General features: G+C 30.8%; 3 protein-coding genes across 3 annotated transcripts; 1 reads left to right on the top strand and 2 right to left on the bottom strand.

The window, feature by feature from the left end:
- Positions 1-383: 383 nt before the first annotated feature.
- On the top strand, positions 384-7,812 carry TRIADDRAFT_51768 (uncharacterized protein; the record flags this gene model as incomplete). Its single annotated transcript, XM_002108601.1, has 30 exons — positions 384-415; positions 731-852; positions 1,058-1,127; positions 1,284-1,453; positions 1,613-1,725; positions 1,994-2,102; positions 2,194-2,283; positions 2,456-2,508; positions 2,759-2,792; positions 3,173-3,246; positions 3,340-3,397; positions 3,479-3,598; positions 3,872-3,897; positions 4,070-4,092; positions 4,428-4,626; positions 4,717-4,802; positions 4,889-4,939; positions 5,029-5,124; positions 5,233-5,259; positions 5,345-5,387; positions 5,703-5,757; positions 5,795-5,932; positions 6,076-6,134; positions 6,262-6,367; positions 6,502-6,584; positions 6,787-6,902; positions 7,146-7,209; positions 7,296-7,382; positions 7,470-7,592; positions 7,732-7,812. The coding sequence occupies 30 exons, from the start codon at positions 384-386 to the stop codon at positions 7,810-7,812; spliced, it is 2,508 nt and encodes an 835-aa protein (XP_002108637.1).
- Positions 7,813-7,904: 92 nt separating this feature from the next.
- Positions 7,905-10,429, bottom strand: TRIADDRAFT_51767 (uncharacterized protein; the record flags this gene model as incomplete). The annotated part of the gene is made up of 8 exons (XM_002107811.1): positions 7,905-7,974; positions 8,070-8,239; positions 8,365-8,544; positions 8,737-8,910; positions 9,308-9,376; positions 9,806-9,866; positions 10,081-10,244; positions 10,409-10,429. The coding sequence occupies 8 exons, from the start codon at positions 10,427-10,429 to the stop codon at positions 7,905-7,907; spliced, it is 909 nt and encodes a 302-aa protein (XP_002107847.1).
- A 10,142-nt stretch (positions 10,430-20,571) lies between these two features.
- TRIADDRAFT_51765 (uncharacterized protein) lies at positions 20,572-21,974 on the bottom strand (the record flags this gene model as incomplete). The annotated part of the gene is made up of 3 exons (XM_002107810.1): positions 20,572-20,924; positions 21,433-21,534; positions 21,926-21,974. The coding sequence occupies 3 exons, from the start codon at positions 21,972-21,974 to the stop codon at positions 20,572-20,574; spliced, it is 504 nt and encodes a 167-aa protein (XP_002107846.1).
- Between the last annotated feature and the right edge of the window lie 4,156 nt (positions 21,975-26,130).

The raw sequence follows: 26,130 nt of genomic DNA, 5'->3' as shown, positions 1-26,130 counted from the left end.
AGGATTGTACTGTACAGTTACAGTACAGTACTGTACAGTACTGTACCCTAGTACTGGACCACAAAACATCTAAAGCTTGGAGTTTGCAAGCAATGAGCAGCTCGGTTGCAAGCTAGAAAATTTTCCTCATTGCTAAGTTAAAATCGCAAAATATTTCAAATTGAAATATAATGAGAGAAGGATAATCTTACTGTGGTTATGCACAAAGTAAAATGGCAGCTCTTCAAGCCACTTTTCATAAATTCAGACCTGTTTGTATCGCAGTCTTAAATCGGCCAAGCGTTGATAATTTAAGGCAGTTATCCCGTCTTGTTGAAGGTGTCGATCAGGATGATATTAAAATTCTAACCGAATATGTCATCTTCCCTATAAGAGTTATTTTGATGAAGTTCAACTTTGAAGGCAAGCAATTTTGGTAAGTTTAGAGATTGATTGTTCTAGTAGATAATTTTGCAAATATTTTTTAGTTCAAGTACATTGTGGTAGGGCAAAAGAGCTCCTTGTGTCAGGGTTTTCTTAACCGATAGATTTGCTGATCATTCGACTCTGTAAGGAACCTTGAATGAAAGTCACAGCTGCAAGTTGCGATACTGTTGTTTACAGACTTTGCATACTGTATATATCGATGTAGTTATGAAAATAGAACGATAAATACTACATATAAGGCATAAAGCAACAATAATAATACTATGCTAATAAAGTATAACTTTTTCTTGCCTTAATAATTTAGCGACGAAAAAGTCATTGAAGCTGCTCTCGTATGTGCTAAATTAGCATTCACAAAAGTCACCATCGAAAAATTTGATATTCTCAAAGATTTTGTTACACAATTGTGCTTAACAATTAATCCTAGTAATAAATCCAATTCCAGCTCTAAAGGGATGCTAGGCATGTCTCTATAAGTAAAGATATTCCATTATCGCTATAAAAAATATACACATAATACTATGACAGTCACAACGTGTCTAGCAGCTAGTAAATATTTGAAATATTTGGTATCACCACTGTCATTCGACATTCTATCATAACTTGTATTGCAATATCATCGACAATTCAGGAATTTGCGAGGAGATTAAGGTGGATGTCGTGGAATGTATTCACTGTGTCGCCGTTGCAACGAACTCAAAGTATGTTAATTTTATAAGTAATAGTGCCGCAATTCGTATTGATATCCCTACTACTGCATCGTTTTACCTAACCTTTTTTAATTGTATTTACAAACGTGATTATGGCAAAATAAACATTGAAACATTGTGACATCACTGATATGGATTGATATTTAGGATTTGGAATCAACTGTACTTTGAAGACGCTATACCAATCTTAGGCCATTTGATTTCATCTTTATTATTAATGATCGAGAAGGAAAAGTTGATAAAATTAAGACTCACCGCGATTGATTGTTTATTACAAATATCGTTATATAATGTCAACGAAGAAATAAAGATGCAGTGTTAGTCCTGTATAAATATGTTGCATTTCACTAAGTCTTATAAAATTTTGTAATGGAACATATGTAAATTGAATAGTATGGAAATAACTGAAAATAGCAATCGTAAGAATAGGTTGAGAATGCCGATGAAATTCCGATAAAAATTTTATATTCATTTAGATTCTAAGGATATTTATCAGAGAAAGTCTATGTCACATGCACTTTCAATATTCATACCTGGCATATCAACGGCCCTGGGTAAAGTAATTGTTAATACTGCAAATCACTACCAGGTCAGAATTTATTCTTAGACTCTATTTAATCGAGCTTGAAAATTAAACTGGATAGAGTACTGATATTATTGTTTCTTTCGTTGAACCTGTAGAATGTCGCCGCTGTAAGTAACTTAGGTTCTACATTTCTTTTTGGCTCAGTATAACTTATTTTAATTTAATAAAGTAGCATAACAAAGACATAATCATTGATATAATCCTAGCCTGTGATCATCAGCGAAGCCTAATATTTTTATGATGGTGCTATCATACGTGCAATTGCTTTTAGGCTGCTATTCAAGCATTGTCTTTAATAATTTCTCTTGCTATGGATGATACTTTCTTACCCAACGATAATCAAAAATTATCTTTGGATTCATTTTACAAATTAGTTAAAAGTAAGTTAATGTGAGCCGAATTTAGTAGTTATTACGTACTGCATTGAACTATCTGAGATACGTAGCCAGACCGTTAACTGTTACATAATAGATAAAACCCAGGATCCTACATACTTGCAAGCTGATAATCGAATTCTACGTCATCCAAAGCGAGACATGGAATGGTTCAAAACCACAAGTAGTAAGTTAAAGACCCTATTATCTCAAATAACTCAACTTATCTCCTGCCCTAATTTCAAGGTTAGCTCAATAATTTAAAATGATTTAAATTTTATTTTATGACAGAGAATGTGGACAAACAGACTAACTACTAATCCACATCATTAATTTTATTTTAACTATTTAATTTATAGATTCGCCAAGCTTTAGCGAAATTGTCTGCAAGATTACTGTTCACATGTATAAGGTAAACGAAAATACGAGGATGCTCATTATTTATTCGTATTCCACATTGAAATCTGAGGAACTTGTTCTACTTAAACCTCAGATCTCTTAAAGAGTCATTAGTGATTCTTATGGAAGTTCTAGTAGCGCTTACTTACGATGAATATGATGAAATAAGAAATTATTGTCAAGATAGATTAGTAAGGCAATATACTTGCAATATCAGTCCAACTTCTGCAATTAAGAACAGTCATTAATTTCAATTTTTACAGGCACTATTACCGAATCACTTTAGTAAACAGTCAGGTGAACTTTGTTGTCATTAAATTCTTTGATATAATGTGCTTTCTTCACTTTCTATTCGAAAGATATTTGAAGACTTTTATATAATTTTTTATATTTAGAAGCGATGTCTATGTCGGATTTGCTAGAAGAAAATATAATGAACAACATTATAGCTCTACCAAGAATTATAGCAACACCAGGCAATTAATTTTCTTAACTTGTTATTTTGCCTCAATATTTACGTTTTTAACTTTCTTAACAGATGACAAAAAACAGTTAATAACAATCAACCTTCTGTGTGGATATTTAATATTGCTGGGTATAAATATTTAACTTCCGTTAAAAATACGATGAATTTTCCGATGTAGCAGACAACTGAGCGTTATCATTATTTTTAATAGGTAAAGGTGAACGCTTAAATTCATTCTTAAACTCTCAGAGCCATCTATCACGATTATCTATGGCATTGATACAAGTTAGTTTTGTTAGACGATACTAATTTCAGTGAATATCTCGTTCAAAGCACTATTCGAGATCATGATTTCGTATTCATCAATAAATTTTGTAGATATTAGAACTTCAAAAGCCTACTGTAGGGGTTACCGACATTGGATCAACTTTGCTTGGTAAATGAAAGAATTTATAGATAATAAATACAGTAAAATGAACATGTATGAACAGATATTTGTTAATATCCTCTATAATAGATGCTATCAATACATCATACGAAAGTTCCGATGACTATCCTAGAAAAAATTTTAAACATATCCTGTCAGAGGCTGTAGAAACATCCGTTCGAAATCTATGCCGAATAATCGGCCAAAATGGTAAGTTATTTACTGATTATGATATTACTTATATTCTCTAAAATAGTAACAACTTTTCTTAATCTTTTTATATAATTAGGTTGCTTCGATGTACTTGTTGACCATTGCATTAGTCTCTTGAAGGATTCCATTTCCCATCGAAAGCAAGTGTTACTTATACTAAACGAAATACTGTTAGGAGCTGCATTGGGTAACGACACTTAAACAGAAATGACAGTAATTAATGCATAGCATTAAATAAAATCATTTCTTATCTGAAAATAATATTTTTAGGTGTTCAAGGTACAAATGCGCGAAAGGTAAAATTTCACGTCTCATTTTATCAACCATAAAATATAACTTATATAGTATACTTTGTAAACTAATTCATAAACACACACCAGATAATGATCAGTAATTTATAACGTGCTAAGAACTGTATTTATTACGCCTTTCTCATCTGTAATAACGATTTAATTTCTTTTATGTTAGTATGCTTTTCATAATTCTATCAGGTACGTAAGGAAATTTGCCTATATCCACAACTATTTTGTTGCTTTGGACAGCTGTCTGTATAAGAATTATTTAGATAAATGATTCTTAATGATAAAAAATTTTTACATTAATACAATTGTGATTCAATTCGATTAAAATCTCTCGTTTATCATATAGAGATTATTATTTTAAGATGTTATCAGTGTTTACAGTTCTTGTCTGCTAAAAAATTTATTGCATTACGCTCAAGTGTACTAATTTTTCCAATGTATTGCGCTCAGTTAATTGTACTGTCTCATATATTTTCGGCGACTATCTTGTTCGTTTCAATAATATATGTTTAATTAAAATGCAGAAATTTACTAATGGAATACTTATCACCGACTTGTTGGATGGTAAGGCAACAACAGTTCCTTGGAGAAGCGGAATTATACGAAAGTATAGAAGATAAACTGCAAATTGTAAATAGGCAAACGTATGTCGTAAATGAGGAAAGGTATTCTGGTGCGGTCATGCAATGTCTTTTAATGGAAGGCCTCGCCAACTTAGCTAAGGTAAATGTAAGCTTTATAAACGAATCTGTTTTAATTTTCCTAGTTACTTAAATATTAAGTTATTAAATACTTACAAATTTTTCAAATAAGTTCTTTGAAGGCGACACTGTATACTATCTCAGACACTGCTTGTATTTGCTATTGGAGAAGCTGGATACTGAGATTATGATAATCAAGTAAAAATGCAAAGCTTGTAACCCTCTGTACTAGTTTGTTATTGCTGATGTTTGACGAATCTTAAATCTATCTTTTGTACTTGCAGCCGGACTGCTTACATTACACTTACACGAATCTGCAATTCCTTTGGATATAGGTAATTGCAAGTGCCATATGTTGTTACTGTTTTGATATGCTATTTGCTATAAAATTTAATGAACCTAAACCATCATTATAATTTTCTAGTTCTATACCAGAAGTGATCGGTGATAATATTGACTACTTAGTTAATGCCATCGCTTTAAATTTAAGAAATGTCAATGAAAATGGACGATCACTCAAGTAAGTATTAACGTTTATGAGTAAAACTATATAAATAAAATTTTTAGTAGTTGATTGAAATAGTGATATGCATTTGCTGCAAATAGTACTTTCTCTAAATTTTGATAGGGTATTGAAGGTTGTATTAGAATATGGGTAAGCAAAGTGCTATCGACTATTATATTATAGTAATTATTGGTAAACTTTTCACTGCTATTGAACGAAATTTGATTACATACAGAACAAAAGATACTTTACCGATTCTCGAAGATTCTATTCTAGAGGTAAAAAAGTCATTTAAATGAGGAACAATTTATTCGGATTATTGTAAATTTATATATGGAATACGTCGATAATAAGCCTTTTATAATTATTTTATGGAAAGTAGATGTATAATATTCTAGATAATAGTACCGAGCTGTATCCTTTGGTTATCTCGGTATTATTTTCGATTACGTGTGCGATAAGGCGGTGGTTTATCTCGTCGGAAACGGTTAAAATAATTTAAATAATTAAAAAATGATATATCTCAAGTATATTTTAAATTGTTCACCCTATTAATTATATGTACCTTAATGTTACACATTATTGATAAATAGGAAAAAGAAACTGAAAAATATATGTCAGGTTTGCTGAAAAATAAGTATATAATCGGTATGAATTATACTTTAGCGTACTTTTCGGACTTTAGATGATCGTGTACAAAGTTCAAAGGAAACGCCGAACCTCGTGGAAAACTTCTTAACAGAGTACTGGAAATTCAAAAATTTAACTGAATCTAATAATGAAGAAGATGAAAATGATGTATTTGAGAGTGCATCTAATGATGGTAATATGTTGTAAAATTGTTTCAATATAACATTAATAAAGACTCCCCATTATAGGTTTACGTTAAATTATCAAGATTGATTTATTAATGTTTCTACATAAATAAAAATTGAAACTAACTATAAGCCGATGTTTAATCGTTAGAAAATGCCGAAGACGATGTCGAAAAACCGAAATTACTCTACGTACAAATCCTATTACAGGTAAACTCTAAACGCCATAAGTAATTAGTTATTACTGTAGATTGCTAAAGACTGATCATCTAGAATGATCTATTACGAAACACCCATTTATTGCCTAAAAGTTTCAGTACTCTGTGCTAATGTTAAGGTAATGGATAAATGCGCTAATTTCTTGGCATCAAATGAATACCGCATGCGTATAAAGTTATTGGAAGTAATAAAAAATGGTATACTATCTTTATCTAAATTTGAAAGTAAGTTAAAAGAATAATAAATAGCCGAACCTTGTGCGTTCCATGTGATGTAATGACTGAATTCAAAGGGCTACATTTTGATGACACCAGGTTGAATTTTTCATAGCATAAGAATTTGCATTTATCCTTGCTAGATGATTTACTTCCAGCCATTCACAAAATTTGGAATCCTTTCATCAGGCGATTCACTGATGGCAACGTAACTGTCCAGATTAAGGTAAAGTATTAACTGTGTTCGCGTTGCAGACACCACGGTCACTGCCAGGTTTATGATACTGCCTTGACAGATAACGCTAGCAGCTACTGTATAATTTAGGAATTTTTAGTGTGTATTAAGGCTGAACTTTTCCACAAAACTATTATCCATTATATAGTTGGATAGTTTCAAAATTCATGCTCTTAACAATTACTTATTGTAGGCAATGGAAGTATTATCTGTTATGGCTCAATTGTGCGGAGAATTTTTACAAAGAAGAATATCAAAGGAAATTATCCCTACCGCTTGCAAGTATCTTACTACTCAAGCTAACATCAGGTTTTTTCAAGATATCTTAATGAAAATTGAAATGTGCTTTTACTGATGTACTCGTGCATAGACGGTACTTTCGACTTTTGAATTGATTTTTTTAACGGTTATCATTTTTCTCCAAGTGCCAAGTGTGATTTCAATTCCTACCAGTAAGTTAATGCAACATAAGTTCTTAACTATTGTACAGAGTAAATTTAGTGTAAAATTAGGCTTATTATGATTGTGGTCCTTATTTCATCTTGAAAATAGATTCACACGAGAATATAAGTTGCAAATGGCGATATTGAAGAATTTTTCTATAATATTTTCAAACGTTAGTTTGAAATTTGATATATTACGGAAATTTATATTCCCAATGAAATTATAAATTATTCGATTAATGATTGCTTTATTCCGTAGATTCAGGTACTAAATTCTGATTACGCTGAAGTATCATTTGCAGCTGTATGTTATCTAAGTATCAAACAACCAGTTCCATTACAAGAGGTAAGCAAACTATGTAATGCTCTAATGCCAGTAAGTCTGCTAGTTAAATGACGTTTTAATAAATGATGTTCTGGCACTTATTTACAGGTTGCTAATAACCTATTAGTGACTTTATCACAACAAGAACAAGACCTTGTTTGGTTTATTTTACATGATATATACACAAGTGAACCTTTGGAACATCCTGATTGTCAATTTCGGCGACTACATGTAAGCTTCGATACTAAAGATTATAATTGCCTCTATACTCCTATGCTGTACCAATTAAATGACAGTTATCATAATCGGATAAAGCGAATTATGGCTGACTAAAGATAACCCTTGTTTCATGCCATATATTTACTTATAGATGAGTCCACCTCCTAGCGAAATAAAAGCAGAGTTTTATACCAACGTTATGAAACTTTTACAAACTATTGAGCAAAAATAATAGTATAAAAATATGTAATAACAAACAATGCAACTGTTGTCCTAATATTGCCATATACATAAAATGAAACTTATTTGAAGTAAAATATCTATTCATTTTCTCCTTATTAAGCTTTGGACGCCTCTTAAAATACCATTATTTTCTTTTATATCAGTTGCCACACTATTGAGAATACAGATAAGCTACACTCTTAGCTTAATTAAATGACGGCGAGCAATTTTAAAACGATTAAAACTGGAAAATAATGATTGATTTACCTCTGTTGCTGTAAACTACCATTGTTACTATTTTTATTGATGGTAATGCCCTTCGAAGCTGTTTCTTCATCCAAATTTAGGTCTAATCGAGACTCATTTAAGTAATGCAAAGATTTAATTTCTCTCAAGTTTTGATCAGCGGCAGAAAACGGTGATAGGGCAGTAAATATCTAAACGATAAAGAGCGGTAAAAATTTTTGTTAAGTTTCATTAAGATGGTCACGTTAGCGTAAAGGTACAACGACATAGTAGTTAGCCCTCCTAAATTTAGGGTATCCATTTTTTATTCCCTTACTTCGCTCAGACGAGAACTTTCTTCGCTTGGGAACTGTTCCAATCGACTAATATAAAACCTTTTTAATAAACTAGCTGGTAAAGTACCTTCCAATTCGATCAATAGGTCAATTTGCATGATATGGCGTTTATAAACAGCATTTTGACGAATTTTATCGATGTCACCAACAGCTAAACCGACCTAAATATTGACAAAAGCAAAATAGCTTAATATTAGTACATATACAACTTGGACATAAACTCATATATGCAACACCTTTACCACATTATTAGCGTACTAGGGTAATTTTATTCCAAATTCCAAGTAATGTATACTATGGCGAATACCCGTAGTAATAGAGTAACTATTGAACGCGAATATCACTTTATTTACCAGCAAGTTAATAATGATAATAACCATCATTAAACAAAATACGATGAAGACTATCACTCCAACAGGATGTGCTTTGATGAGATTGCTTAAATTCGGATCGATTGTTAGTTCACCAAGCATCATTAGGAAAGTAGTAAAAAGTGCATCAGCCATCGATTTAAAAACTGTCTTAACCTAAAATAGAAAGCCGATAAGACTTTACGTCATTGCAATAATTGATTTGACCGAAAACCTTTGCATTGCGTGATATGACATCGCTGTCTGCATTCAACAACATTAGGACATTGCACAATAGTACTAACTCTAACAAATTTAAGTAAAGTGATAAAAAATATGTATTTTACTACTATGATAGCATCAGTTACAAGTACTATACTTCCAACAGTTGAATTCTCATTATATAATATAATTAAAAGGTAGTTAATTAGAATTTATTATCACATCTGCATAAAACTGGGCTGTTGTAGTCGTTAGTGACGGCAATCTGTATGCTGAATTACAGTACGATTTTAACTCAATTAAAGTAGAAATAATTTTCGTGCCAACTTTATATGCTAAAAACACGTATTACCTCTTTAGTATATAGAACCATAAAGGCACATCCAAAAGCAAATATGAAAATTACTACCAATATTAGAACCTATATGAATCAGTATCATTAATTAGATTTATAAAACTAGTAATGAAGCATATAGATGTGATTACTTCCTCTGTAATTTTTATTAGCATAAACCATTGTATACTGTACCCTTATGCATCTAAATTTCATTCTACTTAACTAGCTATCGCTTCAAATTGCGAATATCACAATAAATACAATATTAGTAAATGTAATAGAATAAAATTACAAATTTGATTTACTCATGCAAATGAAATTTTTATATAACATAATTTTAGTATTTCGTTTCTAACGATCTAGGCCCACGCAAATCTGAGATTTATTGTTAGACAGGAGCTGCTTACAGTAGCATGTAACTAAATCTACCAATGAATATATTAGAATTATAGTCTATTTTTGCTACAATTTTATTGATAAAAATATTGAAATTTGATCGATTGATTAAAATACCTGAAATAATGTTATTAGCATAGTTGATATCATGATAATATATATTCCATGGAAGGAAATCCTAATTCATAAAGAAGGTAACCACCTTAGCTTTAAGATAGATAAACTGTGAGACAACTTTCAGAATGACTTGAAAACTGTCAATACAAGTATACGAATCCTATAGATAATAGATTATTAACTTTATAATTCAAAAATTTAGTAATTTAAAGCCTTAAATAGTAGACACCAAAGTTAGAAATTTAGATACACCATAAAGTTTAAAAATCTCGTACCTTCGTACATATAAGATTAAATCTAACCACCCTGCCAGAATAGCTAATGCGCCAAAGTTTCGTTGATAACTACTCTTATATTCATTGCAGGGTATTACGTATAAAAAGGTTGAAATATATAGAGTAATTTCCAGCATGTTGGTAAAATCAAAATACTTTAATCTCTGAAACAAGAAGATCATAAATTATTAATTAGATCTTAGATATCTCATGTTAAAACCATACCAGAAGTTAAAATCCGGAGTCATTTATTACTATTAATATTTTATCTAGTTATCGTATTACTTTGCTCATATAATAAGTCTGAATTTCGCCGTACTAGTATTACCTGATGAAATAATTGCACCATTTCTTTGAACAGGATAAGTGCACAAAAAATGATTAATACTGTTTCCGTACCGGTACAGCTTGAACATCTCAGTATAAGCTAGAAAGGTATAAAAATTAACAGACTTTTGGTAAGAATCCACAGCTTCAGAATCAGGGTTAACCCTTTTTAGCATTTATATTACAGCAAAATATCTTCATTTCTTTTAATTATTCAGGAAAGCAATATTTTAAGACATCGGAACTTAAATTGCGTTTCAGGAGATATCCATTACTATACACTACAATTATGTATTTGACTTAAAATTATTTTGCAACGCTTTACTTAATTTGATAAATCATTGACTGTGTAAAGTCACTATAAATATGCAAAAATATATAACAAAAAGAAACTGTAAAGACGAATGTTACGGAGCAAAGCACCGTACTTGCTAATTAAATAGATTTTGTCAGTATTTAGCTAATGGATCATATTGGTAAGCGTAATTGAAATTAAGAATATTAATGTCTAGATTGCTAGACGACAAAAGGCATAATTGTATTTGCAATTAATTAGTAGAGCCTATATACAGTAGATATTAATAATGGCGATACGTTAGCACCCGCTACGTACGCGCGATTATCATGCATTTATCGTGCGATTATCGCGCATTTATCGTGTGATTATCGCGCATTTATCGTGCGATTATCGCGCATTTATCGTGTGACTATCGCGCACTTATCGTGCGATTATCGCGTATACAAATCATGTAAATCTTATATTGTCAAGTTACTATGTGTGCACCATAAATTTAGTGGAATGGTATAAAAGGACGAGCGAATGCTCAGTTCTTGAGTTCCTTATTAGATCGTGTACGAGAAGGTACTCGGCTACTCTACTAATAAAAACTATACTAATCTTTTAGAACAGTCTTATCTCTGTGTGACCGAAAGTAGTAAAGAACTACCATACAGTAGATCTCCAGGTGTAGTGGAGCAAGGCATAAGTAATCTATTAGTTTAGTGTAGTAGTTCGCAACCTAAGTTTGTGACAACGAAATAGAGGATAAATATTCTGTAAGCATGTTCTAGCTATTGACTAATTATAAACTTTAATTGCTAAACGAGATACTTATTGCACTGCTCTATAAATCATTGTATCTTTTGTGCTGGTTTAGTAAGCTATTAAAAGAAATACAGGCGTTTAATATATAGTAGATATACTCGTATAAATAGAGTCGAAATGAATTCTGTAGACTGTACATCGAAGGAATCATTAAACGTAAATTTCGTAAATCAATAACTTTTGCCGAGAAAGCAACAAACGTCCGAATTATAGTTTATTTTAAGTAAAGTGCTTTTAGAGCCCTAAAATGAAATTGCGAATGTTTGAAGGATTATTTGGGTTATACAGCGCATGCTTAAGTCTGATAATCCATAATACATAAGCTAAAATTAAAAATATAGCTGTACATACGGTCCGATTTAGGCCTGTTGTTAAGTTCTGATTTGTTACATTTCGCACACCACCATATATGGATAATCGTTAAAATAAGTAAGAAAATTGAAAATAATTTGATGTGTTATTAAATGTCAAGAATGATCATAATAATCCTTAAGTAAGCTAAAATTCGAAATATAGCTGTACATACGGACTGATGTAGATTTGTTAAGCTGAGATTCGTTACATTTTTACACTCTACCATTTGTGGATAATCGTTAATATAAGCAATGGAATTAGAAATAATCTGATATGTTAGTAATGTCAAGAAAGTTGCAAAAGTCAGCACGTTTACTAAGTAGGCAATCCATCCATATTTATCCCTAGAAAAGCAAAGAAATTTATCTTAATCAAATTGTTAGCGGTTAAAACAACGACTAGGGAGCTCACAAAATCTTCAAATTTAATGTCATTGCTGTTAAATCAATGCCATGTACCATTTATATTTCAAAAGGGCATTGCTGAGGGGATGCACTAAACAGTTTTCCCGATCATAATCAACCATTGTCTAATTGTAGTAATCGTGACAGCATTAATTATAATTATATAATAACAAGCTTTCCTATATAAAATTAATAACGTAGCTGCAGTAAACGCCGACGCAAAATTACACAGATGAATAATAACGTTAATACCGCTAATGCGAAATAAGCTCAGCTCTATCTGTCTGTAGAATTAACCTGAAATGCTTGAAGTGATTGTTTAACTCCATCTTCTGCACTCTGTGGTTGGCCTTGAAGAAATTCAAATTCATAAATTATCTAAAAGAAATAAATGGTATTAATCAGCGATTGCTATTACCGGAGCAAGTAGTATTTTGTATCAATGATAAATATTGCATATAATTAAAATTATAAGTGTATAAACTAAATGACATGATATGGCAGTACCATTAACTTTCAAGAAATATTAAATGGTGTAAATTTTTTATCTATTACTTTTGGAGCAAAAATTATTTGTATTAATAATTTACGTAATAATAAATATCGTGTATAATTAAAATTATGAGCGAGCTCTATTTCACGTTTTAGTAGTGCCATAAATTTCAAAAAAACATTAAATAGTGTATTGTAATTTTTTTACTATTATTATATTATCAGGCCAAAAAAATAATTTTCGTTAATAACCATCATGTGTATTTGAAGTTACAAGCGAGGATACTATGTTTTAATTTATAGCTGTACCATAGCTTTCAATATATACTAAACAGTCTAAATTCTTATCTAGCACTATCAGCACAAAATATAATTTGCTTGAATAATAAATATTGTTTATGATTAAAATTACGAGTGAGCTACAAATATTGCACGTTGTGGTATTACCATAGCCTTCGAAAAATACTAAACAGTGCAAATTGTTATCTACTATTATATTATCAGAAACGAAAAATAACTGATATTAATAACTATTGTTTTTAATTAAGATTACTGGTGAGCAAACCATATTTCATGCTAAAGTAGCGTCTTAAGTTCAACAAATATTAAACAGCGTAAATTGTTGTCTATTATTATCGGAGCAAAAAATAATCGGCATTAACAGTAAATATCATACATAATTAAATTTACGAGTGAACAAATTATATCAAGTTATGTGGTACTATAACTTTCAACAAATATTAAATAGGGTAAATTGTTAACTACCATTATCAGATCAAGAAATAAGTTGTATTAATAACAAATATCGTATATAATTAGAAATATGAGTGAACTAACTATTTTACATTATGGTGGTACCATAACTATCAAAAATAAATTTATGTTTCGTATTTTGAATACTTGGAGGTTATGAGTAATTCCTCGATATCACATTTCTTGTTGGTAAGATGATTTACGCATATTCTATGAATTACAATGATTATAGAGCAGAAAGTGATTTACCTTATAATTTCCTTGACTGGGAGAACCTTGTATGCTAATGCACCGATCCATTAAAAGCTATAGTAGCAAGACCACATTTATTTATACTTTAGCAAGAGCGATATTGTACCTATCATTCTTACGAGTAATTAATTAAGGAATTAAAAACTAATCAAAAAAACAAAATTACCTTTGCTGCTGCTGGCATTCTAGCTATTAAAATTTGTATCTGTGTACAATTTCCAGTCTTTGTTCGGTAAATAAAATCACGCCACCTTAAATGTGACATTAATGAAAATAGTAAGTAGATGAGGGTACTGATACGTATTTTTAAATAATTCCTGACTATCTGTTGTAACTTGTGAGAATTTAGATTTGTAACTGCGATATCTAATTCTATTCCACGTTATGGAAAATGGTAATTCAACTATGTGAGTGTATTAACTCATCATTATCCATAGTAGCAAATGCCAAAATTTCAACATTTATTCGCTATACTGGAGCAAATATTTGTTATTAGTTCTCAATCAGAAATGTAGATACTGTTAATAAAACGTCGTAAAATCTTTTTAATCCTTTAATTAGAATAATATGATGTTGAAAATCAAAATATTAGTTTTGTATCTAAAGTAATTATTAATCCTGTGATAGTTAAATAAGAATATATCAACAAGGCACCAGTTGAAGTTTCGTTTAATTTATATCTTACCTTTTGTGCTTGATTATTGCCAATGCAACATCTTCATTCTTTGTCACCACTGCTACATCCAGCGGATTTTGGCTACGAATATTTAATGTAACCATCTGCTTTTTCAGGGACAGTAAGTATTTTACAATTTTTGCGTGGCCGGACCAAGCAGCAATATGTAAAGGCGTCTCCTAGTGGAGAAAATTAAAAGTGGAAATGTTAAACTAATTGCATGTCCTTGAAATCTACCAGCTTAAATTTGGGGAACAGAGATATTTTGACGACTACTACACCAAGTTAAATAATGTTTGTAATTACTGTACCGATTGCTTATCGGCTTCATTAACTGCTGATACATTTCTCTGAACTAAAAGTTGTAGGCATTTTAAATGTCCATTGCATGCTGCAAAGTGTAGAGGTGTTCTGCCATCACAATCTCTAGAAATTAAATAAAATATGAGAGAGTATAACTTATCAGAACATTCTTAAGATTAGTAGACGGCCAATATCATATACGTGTATACTGTAAGGGCTTTATTGCTGAAAATTTTCCACCCTTTTTCCTCAAAAATCTATCCTTACGGTTTAATATGTGCATTTGAAGATGAAAGATAGGAAATGATATCTTCATATCCATTCCATGCAGCTACATGCAATGGTGTTCTATCCTGATCATCCATAAAATCGATTGTTTTTTCATCTTGATATTTAACTAATATCTTGAGGATATCAAGATGGCCGTAGCTTGAATATTGATTAACGAGAAAAATAAAAATAATATTAGGCTATTCATCTATATATCAATTTATATGGGTGCAAAAATAGACGATCACGTATAAGTTATATAAATAAATAATCTGTCGAAAATAATTTCATCCCACTAACTGAAGCACTCGAGAAGTTAAGGCTATAAGTGCATGCGGATAGTAAACAAATCTATTAGCAGTAACAATATTCAACTTAAATATGCTGCCAAGAATGAATTATTTATGATATTGATCGTAAAGTACAATAGATTAATAAAATGAGCTGCACTTATTATGAATTAAAATCTATATTGAAAAATTATTCAGTATTAAAATAAATATCTTAACTGTACTTTTAAAGGCTAAGCATACCAGAACTTACTGGATATGTCACTTAATTCTATAGTTTGTACAAGTACTTCCAAGAGTAAATAAGCGTCGCATTGAAAAACACAGAAAGTTTTCATTTATAGACTTACCAAGTTGCAACGTGAAAGCATGTTTCTTTAAATCTGTTGACACTATTAGCATTTGCTCCTGCACCGAGGAGAGCTAGTACCTCCTAAAATTTGAAAGTAGAAGGTATCCAAAAACGTTACCGCAATTAAATAATTGTTAGTATGCAGCGCATTACGTTTGATAAGTTTTAATTTCAGAAAATATCGTATCTGATAACTTTAACTTCGTCTAAGTTTTTCGCTTATCGGCAGAGTTTGTAATTAAAGTTGGCAATAAAATGGCACTAAAATCAAAAGTTTTGTTGCACTTCTTACTTTGCTAGCAGTTATTGAAAAATGCTTTATGTATCAGCTATCGACAAATCAACGATTGAAATTGTAGGATATATCAGATGCATTAGCATGCTTATTGGGTATTGGAAAATGATTGATACTTTAATTAACACTAACATATAGCGCCTTAGCTTCAACAAGAAAATATCTCTAATTTGTCGATATCGAATTTTTTTGTAAAGCAAGTATAGCATAGAAGACTGTAAAAGAGTAGCATCAATGAGTACTAAAATTGGAATAAACCATAACATTTGCGATTATAACACCTGATATTTCTTCTTACGAATGACTTTTACCTGTGAATTTCCGACTTTACTTGCGTAATGTAATGCTGTTGATCCTGTGACATCTTTAGCGTCAACTAATTCCTTAAATTTCTCTTCCTAAGTATGACAAATAATACAATAACCGAGAATTTGACAGTATCCACGCTATTTATCACAATATAAATGAAATTCAAAACTACTAGTTGAGATTACATTTCTTTATCTAATGATTTCGCTTACCTTTAAAAAGTGTTCTAAAATTACTTTCATAATTTCATAATTTCCAATAGAATAATGTAGGCATGATTTGTTAGCTCTGTCTAATATGGTCGCATCTGCACTTTGCTCCAGCAGCAATTTCACCGTTGTCATACTTCCTGATTCAGCTGCAACCATCAGTGGTGTTTTTTTCTTAATGTCGATGTCATTTACATCTATACCCTAATTAAGTTAATCTATTAGCATATATATAAGAACTATACAAACCATACTCAATCAATAATAAGGGTATAAATATCGAAAATTTATTCAAATAATGATAATATGATTACGTCTTCCCTATTATACTCACACAACTTATAAGGTATTTTACGATAACATCGTGGCCAAATTTTGCAGCTCTATCGAAAATACAAAGTATAGGTGTGAGAAAGGAAACGATAAGTCCTGAACTATATTTGGATGATATCTAATACGTAAATTCTACTTACTCATGTAACGGAGTAGCACCTTCACTATTTATTACTTCAACACCGAGATTAATTTTAATATTTTCGTGACTCTCATCCTTACTGCTAGCATTGTTTTCCACTTCTGTATTGCCTATTAAACAGCGTATAATTGCTAAGGAGCCACAAGCAGCAGCAACATGAACAGGCGTATTTCCGTCTGAATCCTACGATAAAAATATAAACCGTATGTCATGTAGTACTTAGTTCTTATAGTACCTCCAAAAAAAAACAGTAGTTGTCGTCTTTAGTGTCTCGGAGTATAAGTATTTTTGTTATAATCTAGCATACGCAAAGTTATATAAAGATTGAGCTGTTAAGTCATAACTATTTCATATGATCAATTGCTAATTAATGTAAACTAAATTAAGATTTACTTAGGAATGAAAATTTGCATTAAAAATAGAAATAATATAAGACGACATTGAATCGCTTATAAAACTTTTTTTACCGTACGATGACGATGTTCAAAATTTGTATCGCAGCTTTGTTATTAACTGCTGTTTCTCATCTTTAAATACGTACCCTTTTACTTGATACATTGGCATTATTACGTAATAGCAGCTTAACAGCCTGGATTTTAGGTGAAAAAGAAAGCATTAAAATTTAAAAGTTATTATTTCCTTCCTGTAAATAATTAATTTTAATCTCCACTGTTAATATTGATTAACCGGTAACGAGGAGCCTTGCACGGCTAGATGAAGTAATGTCGTTTTAGGAGATCCACAATCATATAGTAATTCGTCTACTTCCCAACCTTTGCTTTTCACTGAAAAAAAGATTAAATTGTGATATTTCACGAAAAATTTCTTGAAAATAAAATGCCACTTATAGTATCATTTTCTGTTAAATCGATGAGCAGCATATGCAGACACAATAATAGAGGTAATGTTATAATTCTGCATTTGTCCAAAAATTATTTGGCACTAAAGTATCTCACTATAATATTACTAGACGACATAAATAGATTCTGAGTAATCTAATCTACAGAGACGATGGAACAATTTCCCTTAGAATCGCTCTATCAGCCCTCTTCTTCGTCAAACTGTATCAATATGATCATAAAATTCAGCAATTTTATAGCTTAATGTGCACAATAGACTTTATTTGCTACTACTACCATGAAAAAACAATACCGAATTTGAGACATTACTTCATTTGAAATGCAGTTCAGATAACATAATAATGATTAACGATAATACCCAATGGAAAATATAATTAAATCGATTAACCTTATCGATTAAGAAATCGAATAATATTATCGAGTAGAAATTAATTTAATTTACATAATTTGCAGGCCAAGAAGAGCTAAGTGAAAGATTTGAACGAATCTTCAAGTAATTTCACACGGTAATAAATTAATTTTCTACCAGTACTAACCATGACTAAAAAACATCCTCAATAAATCCCCATATCCATTCTTAGCGGCATAAGCAACAGGTGTCATATGATCATCGTCTTCGATGAAGACGATTGCATTAGCCGTCAGCTAGGAGTCAAGCATAATTAAAAATATTCATTAAATCTAAATTTTTTTTCTAGTTTGAATAATAATCTGATTCAGCTATCTACATCTTAAACAATATTTACAGTTGCATAGCTACATCTTTATGCATTCCATACACTATCATACAGGTTTTTAGCAGATAAAATCTTTTAAAGAGCAAAGGCAGAAACTATTTAAAAATTAGATTAAATAATATCAGAATTGCTATTATGTTTTTAAACATTTTGCTTGGCATCTGAAAGGCAAAGAAGTTATAGCAGCGTCAAATTATAGGATTAACAATCTAATACTGATTAAGTTAGTAACACTATAATTTTATCGCTTTAGATAACAAATACTTGTAATTTCATTAAAGTATATTCATTCAAACCTACTGCATGTAAGCCGCTAGTGTGGAAAGATTTTCTGCGTAGCAATTAATTTAACATATAGTACCTCAGTTGGCTTTATCGATAAATTTATTAGTCAAGAAATAACAAATTCAAGGCATACGATATATCAGACTTTTGACATCATCGTTATAGTTAATGATCAAGTTTGCAAAAATACACATTCTTTAGGAGTAGTTTTTTCCTTAAATTCGCTGAAAAATTTAAATTTTTGCAGCACAGACTATGTAAAGCTTGATCAATTTTTACTTACTAATTCGCTGCAAATTAATTCCTTATTCGTGACTGCAGCTAAATGTAATGGCGCCATCCCTTGATTATCTACGCAATTTACATTAATGCTTTCTTCCGCTAGTAGAATCTTAATTATAGTGATAGAGAAGAAACGTAAAATTAATAAATTGATTATGAAGAAAAGACAACACGTGTATCAAGTATATATATATATATATAATCAATGCAGTATTATATTGCTGTTGGCTACGAGCGCTATACAAATACCGACATGATATATACCTGAACCAGGGATAAATTTCCTACTTTAACTGCTGTATGTAGAGCAGTAACGCCATTATTATCACCAATATTTAAATTACAGTTACTTTCGAGGAGATAAGTAACAATATTACTAGCTTCGGTTTCAATGGCATAGTGAAGTGCTGTTTTACCAAATGTATCCTGAGAATTAACACCTGGAATTAAGAAATAGTTTTTCAATCTCTCTGATCCTTAAAAATATCTACATATCGGAGTAAGCGTGTACCCGAATCAGCTGAATATAACATATCTCGACATTGATAAAGAAAGATCTACGCCAAGTTCACATATAGACTTTCAGTTATATTATTAATCACGATAAGAAAGAAGGTGACGTAATTATAAAGCTCTAAGTGTTCAGATTTGCTCCGACTTTAGTAGAGATTGAGGGTTTCATGAAATACTGTAGGCACAGTGCTGATAAATCATTAATCCAAACTACAGCATCAGTTATAAGGAATTTAAAATGTTAAATCTGCTGCCAATGAAGATTTCTAGTCATTCGGCTAATCTATTTAACCTAGTAGAATATTAAATTTCATGCTATTTACTGTATTTAACCTTTCCAATACATGTTGTAACCTAAATATTTGCAATATCACGATCTAAGATAAAAAACATAAAAAAATGGTACAGAGCAACAAAAATATCATCGATCTAGCAGTTTTTCAGAAGGCTAAAATCAGCTATAGTTATATCTGAAGTAAACTTTAATTTGAAAGAGAGACAGTTAAGAGAATGTAGTATACTTGAGAAAATGATATCAATCAAATTATACCCTTATTTATAGTAATCGCCTTGGAGTAATGGGTACTTACACGAAGATTTTGCCTGCACTTTCTCTCTACATCCGTCGATATTGCCATTAATAACATCGTGATGTATTGAATAAGTAAAGGCTTTATTGATCTATAATATCATTAAACGAGAATGAACAACTGATACCGATAAATCTGTAGACACTGATTCATTAATTTTGTACGTCAGTAATAATTTCTTTTATCATCATCCTAATTTAAAACAATTTTTAAGGCAAGAAATAATTTAATACTAAGTAAAACTATTAAATCGCTAAATTAAGTATCGGTGAACTTTAGTTATCGGTATAGATATTTTAATTTTAACTTAAAAAATGTAAAAATAGTCGATAGGGACGTAATGGAAAAGCAAATTATTTTATGGTAAAATTTTTGCAACTGCATCAAATGTTCTTACACCGATTAAATCATATTTCATAATGTTCCCTTTTTCTATAGATGGTGGACAACGATCATGAATCAAAGGGCGGAAATATTTTAGCTCATCGTATTCATATAATGATAAAGACAAATTATGATGATATGATGGACTGTAGGAGCCACTTGCATGTTTCATAACTTTGCGTCTGGCAATAGGAGTAACTGCTACGGTCGAGCAGTCATCTTGGCTATCGGTTGTATAGGTCGATGGAAAGCCATTTATTGATAGTGAGTTTGCGTTACGTTTTTCGTATAAAGGAATAGACATATTGAAATAATCTAATCGTTCATCTATCGTTGCCAATAATAGAAAATGGAATTGCAACTTAAAAATTGTTCAACGATGGTAATGATCCCTATCTCCGGTTTTAATTTTCAATTCTTTGTCCCAAATAACTACAATATGCAACTATAGCACCAGCTTATAAGTTTCTGCGCTAAGATTGACCTTAGCAATATAGAAGAGTATGATAAATTAAATGTCATTAGCATCGTCAACAGTAAATAGTCTGATTCACAGTTAATTCATAAGGATGACGATGAAATGTCAATACTACTTTGTTCCAGAGAATTTCTTCAACGAGGTTTGGCTGCTGTATAATCAAGCAAATATGTACCGTGAGAATTAATAAGTAAAATGTTCAATCTCAATCTATACTATTCTATATGAAGTTTTAGTATATCTAACAGTTAAGCAAACAAGAAACATATTGCAACCATATTTTATAAGTGAAGGTATTGCTGGGTGCAAGAGTCCGTGACATAAGAATATCGCTAGACAAAATTGCTACACGATTACCTATTTTAGGCTTAGTACTACCATTATTACATACATTATCTTCAAATTTAAACTTTGAACAAATAAATGGTCTAGATAGAAAAGCATTTATCATAAAATAATCTGTTCGTCAGCAATGAAAAGAATTTAATTTAATTAATAAATAAATTCTGATCAGTAACATTTGTATTAATTAGCTAAGCTACGTGACAGTTAAAAGAGTATGAAAAGTGCTCTGCCTGATACGCTATAACACCTTAAGCAGTAACAGCGGTCGGTTTAGTTATGATCGTGGTCCCGCCGCCATATGCTTAAGAAAACAACTGGGTATGAAATCATCCCATTACTGTGTGAGATGTGTATTTTTATTATAAGATAATTTTCTTCAAAAGTGCAGCAAAGCTAATAGAATGACTAAAAGTTTTTAAAGGCAAATTTTCCTATTGTTAGTAATCTCAAGACGAAAGTATAACAGATAATTTCATATTCTCTAATTTTCCTTGGCAATACCTACCCTTTCCTTGCTGTAAATCTATTCTAATAAGATTCTTAGCAATTCGCATACTGTATAACGAAAAACGTTCATTTTGTTGAAAAATAAAATGTATTCGTTTTTATTAACAATCTCAGCACTGGTAAAGTTTACATGAGTTCTATTTTTACGAAAGTGCCAGCTCAACTGCCCAAGTTAGTCATAAACATATCTATAAACAATTACCGGATTTTGTAATTCTATATTGCTCCACTGCTCGCCTTGCTTCGCCTACAAAGTAATATTTTATCTTTATATAATAATCATTAAAATTATTCCTATCATTAATAACATTGGTATAAAGGTATTTCTGGAAATATCTTTGAAAATAATTTGATAAAGACATGGAAGAAGTCATTTAGTCACTTTTGCCTTCAATTTATTCTTTTAATGAGACTATTGTAATTTATAGAAATAGCGGCAATACCAGAACGGTGTCATGATTTGCAGTAATTTACAGCACAGATTTTCTCGATTGATAATCACCATAACTAATCGATATCAATTTAAACCATACCAAGTAAATATGCAATTAATAGTCTCGGTATTCCATTGAGTTACTGTTCATTACAAAGCATCTGCGGTACACTTATTGCAATGAAAGCACTGTCCTGATAGAAATCAGGAAGATTTTCGCATGATATTAATCTAGATCGTAATTTTGACTCACAAATCAAACAGAAGGCTCTTTCTGGTTCTGTTTTATTGATTACTTTCCATGCCTAGATTTCACAAAGATAGAATTATATATAGCTAAAAAAATGATTAGCAGTAGAACCCATAGGTTTGCAAGTAAGAATTAGATTTCATTACATTATAATCTAATGTATAGAAGACAATTAGCATTTGAATTATGGCTAACCTCTAGTGTAACCTAAGAGAAGGTTGATTAGATCGATAAAACATCCAGAATGACTAGTTAATTTGATTTTGGTATTACACTGAAATAGTATTTATGGGGCCAGCTATCATATAAATTGATATACTGATAGTAGATGGTTAAAGAAAAGAATATTGGAGGATAATACCTAAATTTGTAGCAATAAAGAGCCATAAAGCAGTCAATCTTGCTCCACAGTCTATCACGCTACCTTTGTAAAGCAGTTACAGTCACTAATTTTTAATTCTAGCTGCTGGTGGGCTTGTAGTCTAGCTGGCTACACACGTAATGATTTAACAGAATTATCAGAATCAATCTTACACATTACCGCAGCTATACATAAAACAGTCTAATTGAACAGCAGTACATGTACATGTCGTATATTTTTGTTTCTAAATTTGTATAACTATCCTTTATACTTTAAAATACTGTGATATATACCAATCACGAATTTCCAATTTTTAGAAAAATAAGGGCTTTATTGAATCTTATACAAAGATTAACTACACAGCTCTACTCTAGCCGAATACTACTTCTAAAGACTTCTACAACGAACTAACAGAATAATCTAAAGTTGCATGCTTTTATACTTTTCGTAGCATTCGCAGCTACAATCCGCATGGCAACCTTTTACCTTATTTTACACATAGTTAAATTATTCTTAGTAAGGCTATTCTACTGCGGACCATCATTAATCCAATATGGATACGACTACAGTACTTGCGTAGACATTATTCACACCAGCCAAAGTACAATGAATTAACCATATCCTAATATATGATTTACAGCTCTATTTTTACCTATAGCCATATTAGTAACTCAACAGCTTACTGTATATAGTCATCTGTACTCTAGCATAGAGTCTCTACCACTACAGTCTATAGTTACAGCTACCAAATATCTAAACCGTCAGCAAAGCGACGGGACTTTGCACTAGTACATTACTAAACGTATGCAACATGACATTAACCACGGTCAGAACATGACCTAGACTTTGAGCTCTCATATAGATCGGGTATCTAATTAATTTACTCGCCATTACCAGAAAATGAATTGGTTTTACAATTCTGGATTTACTAATAACTTAACATATATAGCATTATTTACCTATCGAAGTACAAATATCATAAAAGTAATGTATTAATAGAAAACGATCTTAAGATAAAATTTATCTAAAACAAAGGGTGAACACAAAAATATTAATGTACTTATTGGCATAAACCAGCTCTGTGATATGATTATTAAATAGTAGAATCTTCAAATCTCGCCTATGAATCACATATCACAGCACTAAAATCTATCCAGAAAAGACTTGAGAATGTTTCATCCTTAATTTTATAATTTATGAAAGATTTGTAAACCTTCAGCATCACGCTAGCACTAAACTTACAAACTAACCTTATTGTACAAAATGCTGGGCTAACATATTTATCTACAGCAGCTATATGCATTGGCTAAAAGTTACAATTAATTTCATTAAAGCCTATATATCAGGTAAGAAATCTATGTATGAATGTCTAATTAATACAGCAACATTTGTAGATAGAGGTATCTGATGATTTTAATAAGACAGTCAGATTGCAACGTGCCATTGGCAGAAGTATCAGGTCTTAATATAAAACTATTTTCAAATTAGTTAAACTCATATATTACGGTGCAGGAAGTCAAAAATATAAACTATCTCATAAACTAAATAGGCTATACCGGCAAATATCGGTAATTACTCCACAATAAGGCTATACCGTAACAATTTATTAGTTAATACTATAAATTTTTGACAGAAACTGCAACAATTTGATAAACGGTTGGAGATGAAGTCATCAAATTTTGTATGTAATAATGGAAACAAAAATTGTCAGAATAAAAGTTTAAAATAATACTAAATCCGTCCGATATGGTATGATCGGTCAGCTTGATAGCAATGCTTGATGATACCAAGTAAATATAGATACACTCTGGAATGCATTTCATGAACGTGAGAGCATTAGTAGCCTTAAATTTAAATTTTATATAAAATATGAATGAGAATGCATATTTAACTTAGAGCTCTCTGGCTATGATAAACTGCATGTGAATGGATAAATCGATGGGCAGCTAGTACAGAATAATATACATGAATACAAACGAACAGTATTCAGAATAAATATCATAAACGAAGTCTATTAATGTAGCAAGACCTTCACAGAAGTTTGGTTCTTAAAACTCATAATTTCAAATTATTGATCATTTTAGTATCTGATCTAACTACTTTTAAAGTATATCATGCAAAGAAAACTTAGGATAAAACATTAATTATACTCAAAATTAATACTGGAAGATAGTTTATGACATTTCTAAGTCTGCCTATTTTATCATTGCAACTAATAAACGATAGCTAAAAAACTAGTAGATATACTCCAATATTAAAATTAGCTTACTTTGTCTCGATTTCATTTCCTCTTGCAATCTACTGTTTGAAGGAAAATCTCCAAAACAAGTCTAGAGTTCAAAAGCAGTAATCGTAGAAGAATCAAATAAAGTAATTCTTAGAGATCTTTAGTACATAAATTGGATTTTGTAAATTCTTACAGTTTCTGTAATCGGTATAAAAATGTTCAAACAAAATGAATCTTTCTTATTTTACCTTTCTCTGACAAAGAAAAATCGCCTTGAAATTTTCCATTTGTACAAGATCCTTTTCTTGTCAGAAATACCACAATAAATTGGGTCAGTGCCATTCATAATATCCCTATAGGATTAAATATTATTTTTAAATACTTCACAGATCTGCATTTAAATCACCTGCCGAGCAAGATCAGGTGAGTGATATTAATTAGCTGTTTCAATAGATTATTATTATCGATCGTATTCATTAATCTTATATAATAATGTTAGTAATTCATTTTCGGCTGACAGGTTGACTCATTTAGCTTATCTTCAGTACAAAATCGTACTACCGGTATCGAAGTCCTAAAATCGTCTTACATTTACGTTTATGGTGTAAGATGTAGTAGAGAAGTCTTGCATTAATAGTTATAGGCATTTTTACCTAATTGACTATATAATGTTAGGTTACTAACCGCCATTTAAGATCTGCAGTTAAGTAGGATGAGCTATTTAACGAACACGAGGCTAGGATAAAATGCTAATAGCCATTCACGTCAAAATAAACAAACGACAATTTCATCTGCATACCAAATTGAAGCGATGGTAAAATCTTGCGGTCACTTATTAATTAATGCATTCTGATTATTTACTGTATTCCAACTTTTAGTTTATAAAATTGCTAAAATTCTAAAATATCGTAAAGATTAGTTAGCTTATATGT

This window comes from Trichoplax adhaerens, genomic scaffold (genome assembly GCF_000150275.1).
Source record: "Trichoplax adhaerens TRIADscaffold_1 genomic scaffold, whole genome shotgun sequence".
Classification (NCBI taxonomy): domain Eukaryota; kingdom Metazoa; phylum Placozoa; class Uniplacotomia; order Trichoplacea; family Trichoplacidae; genus Trichoplax; species Trichoplax adhaerens.
The sequence above is the reverse complement of the archived record's forward strand: the minus strand, read 5'-3'. Positions and strand labels throughout refer to the sequence as shown.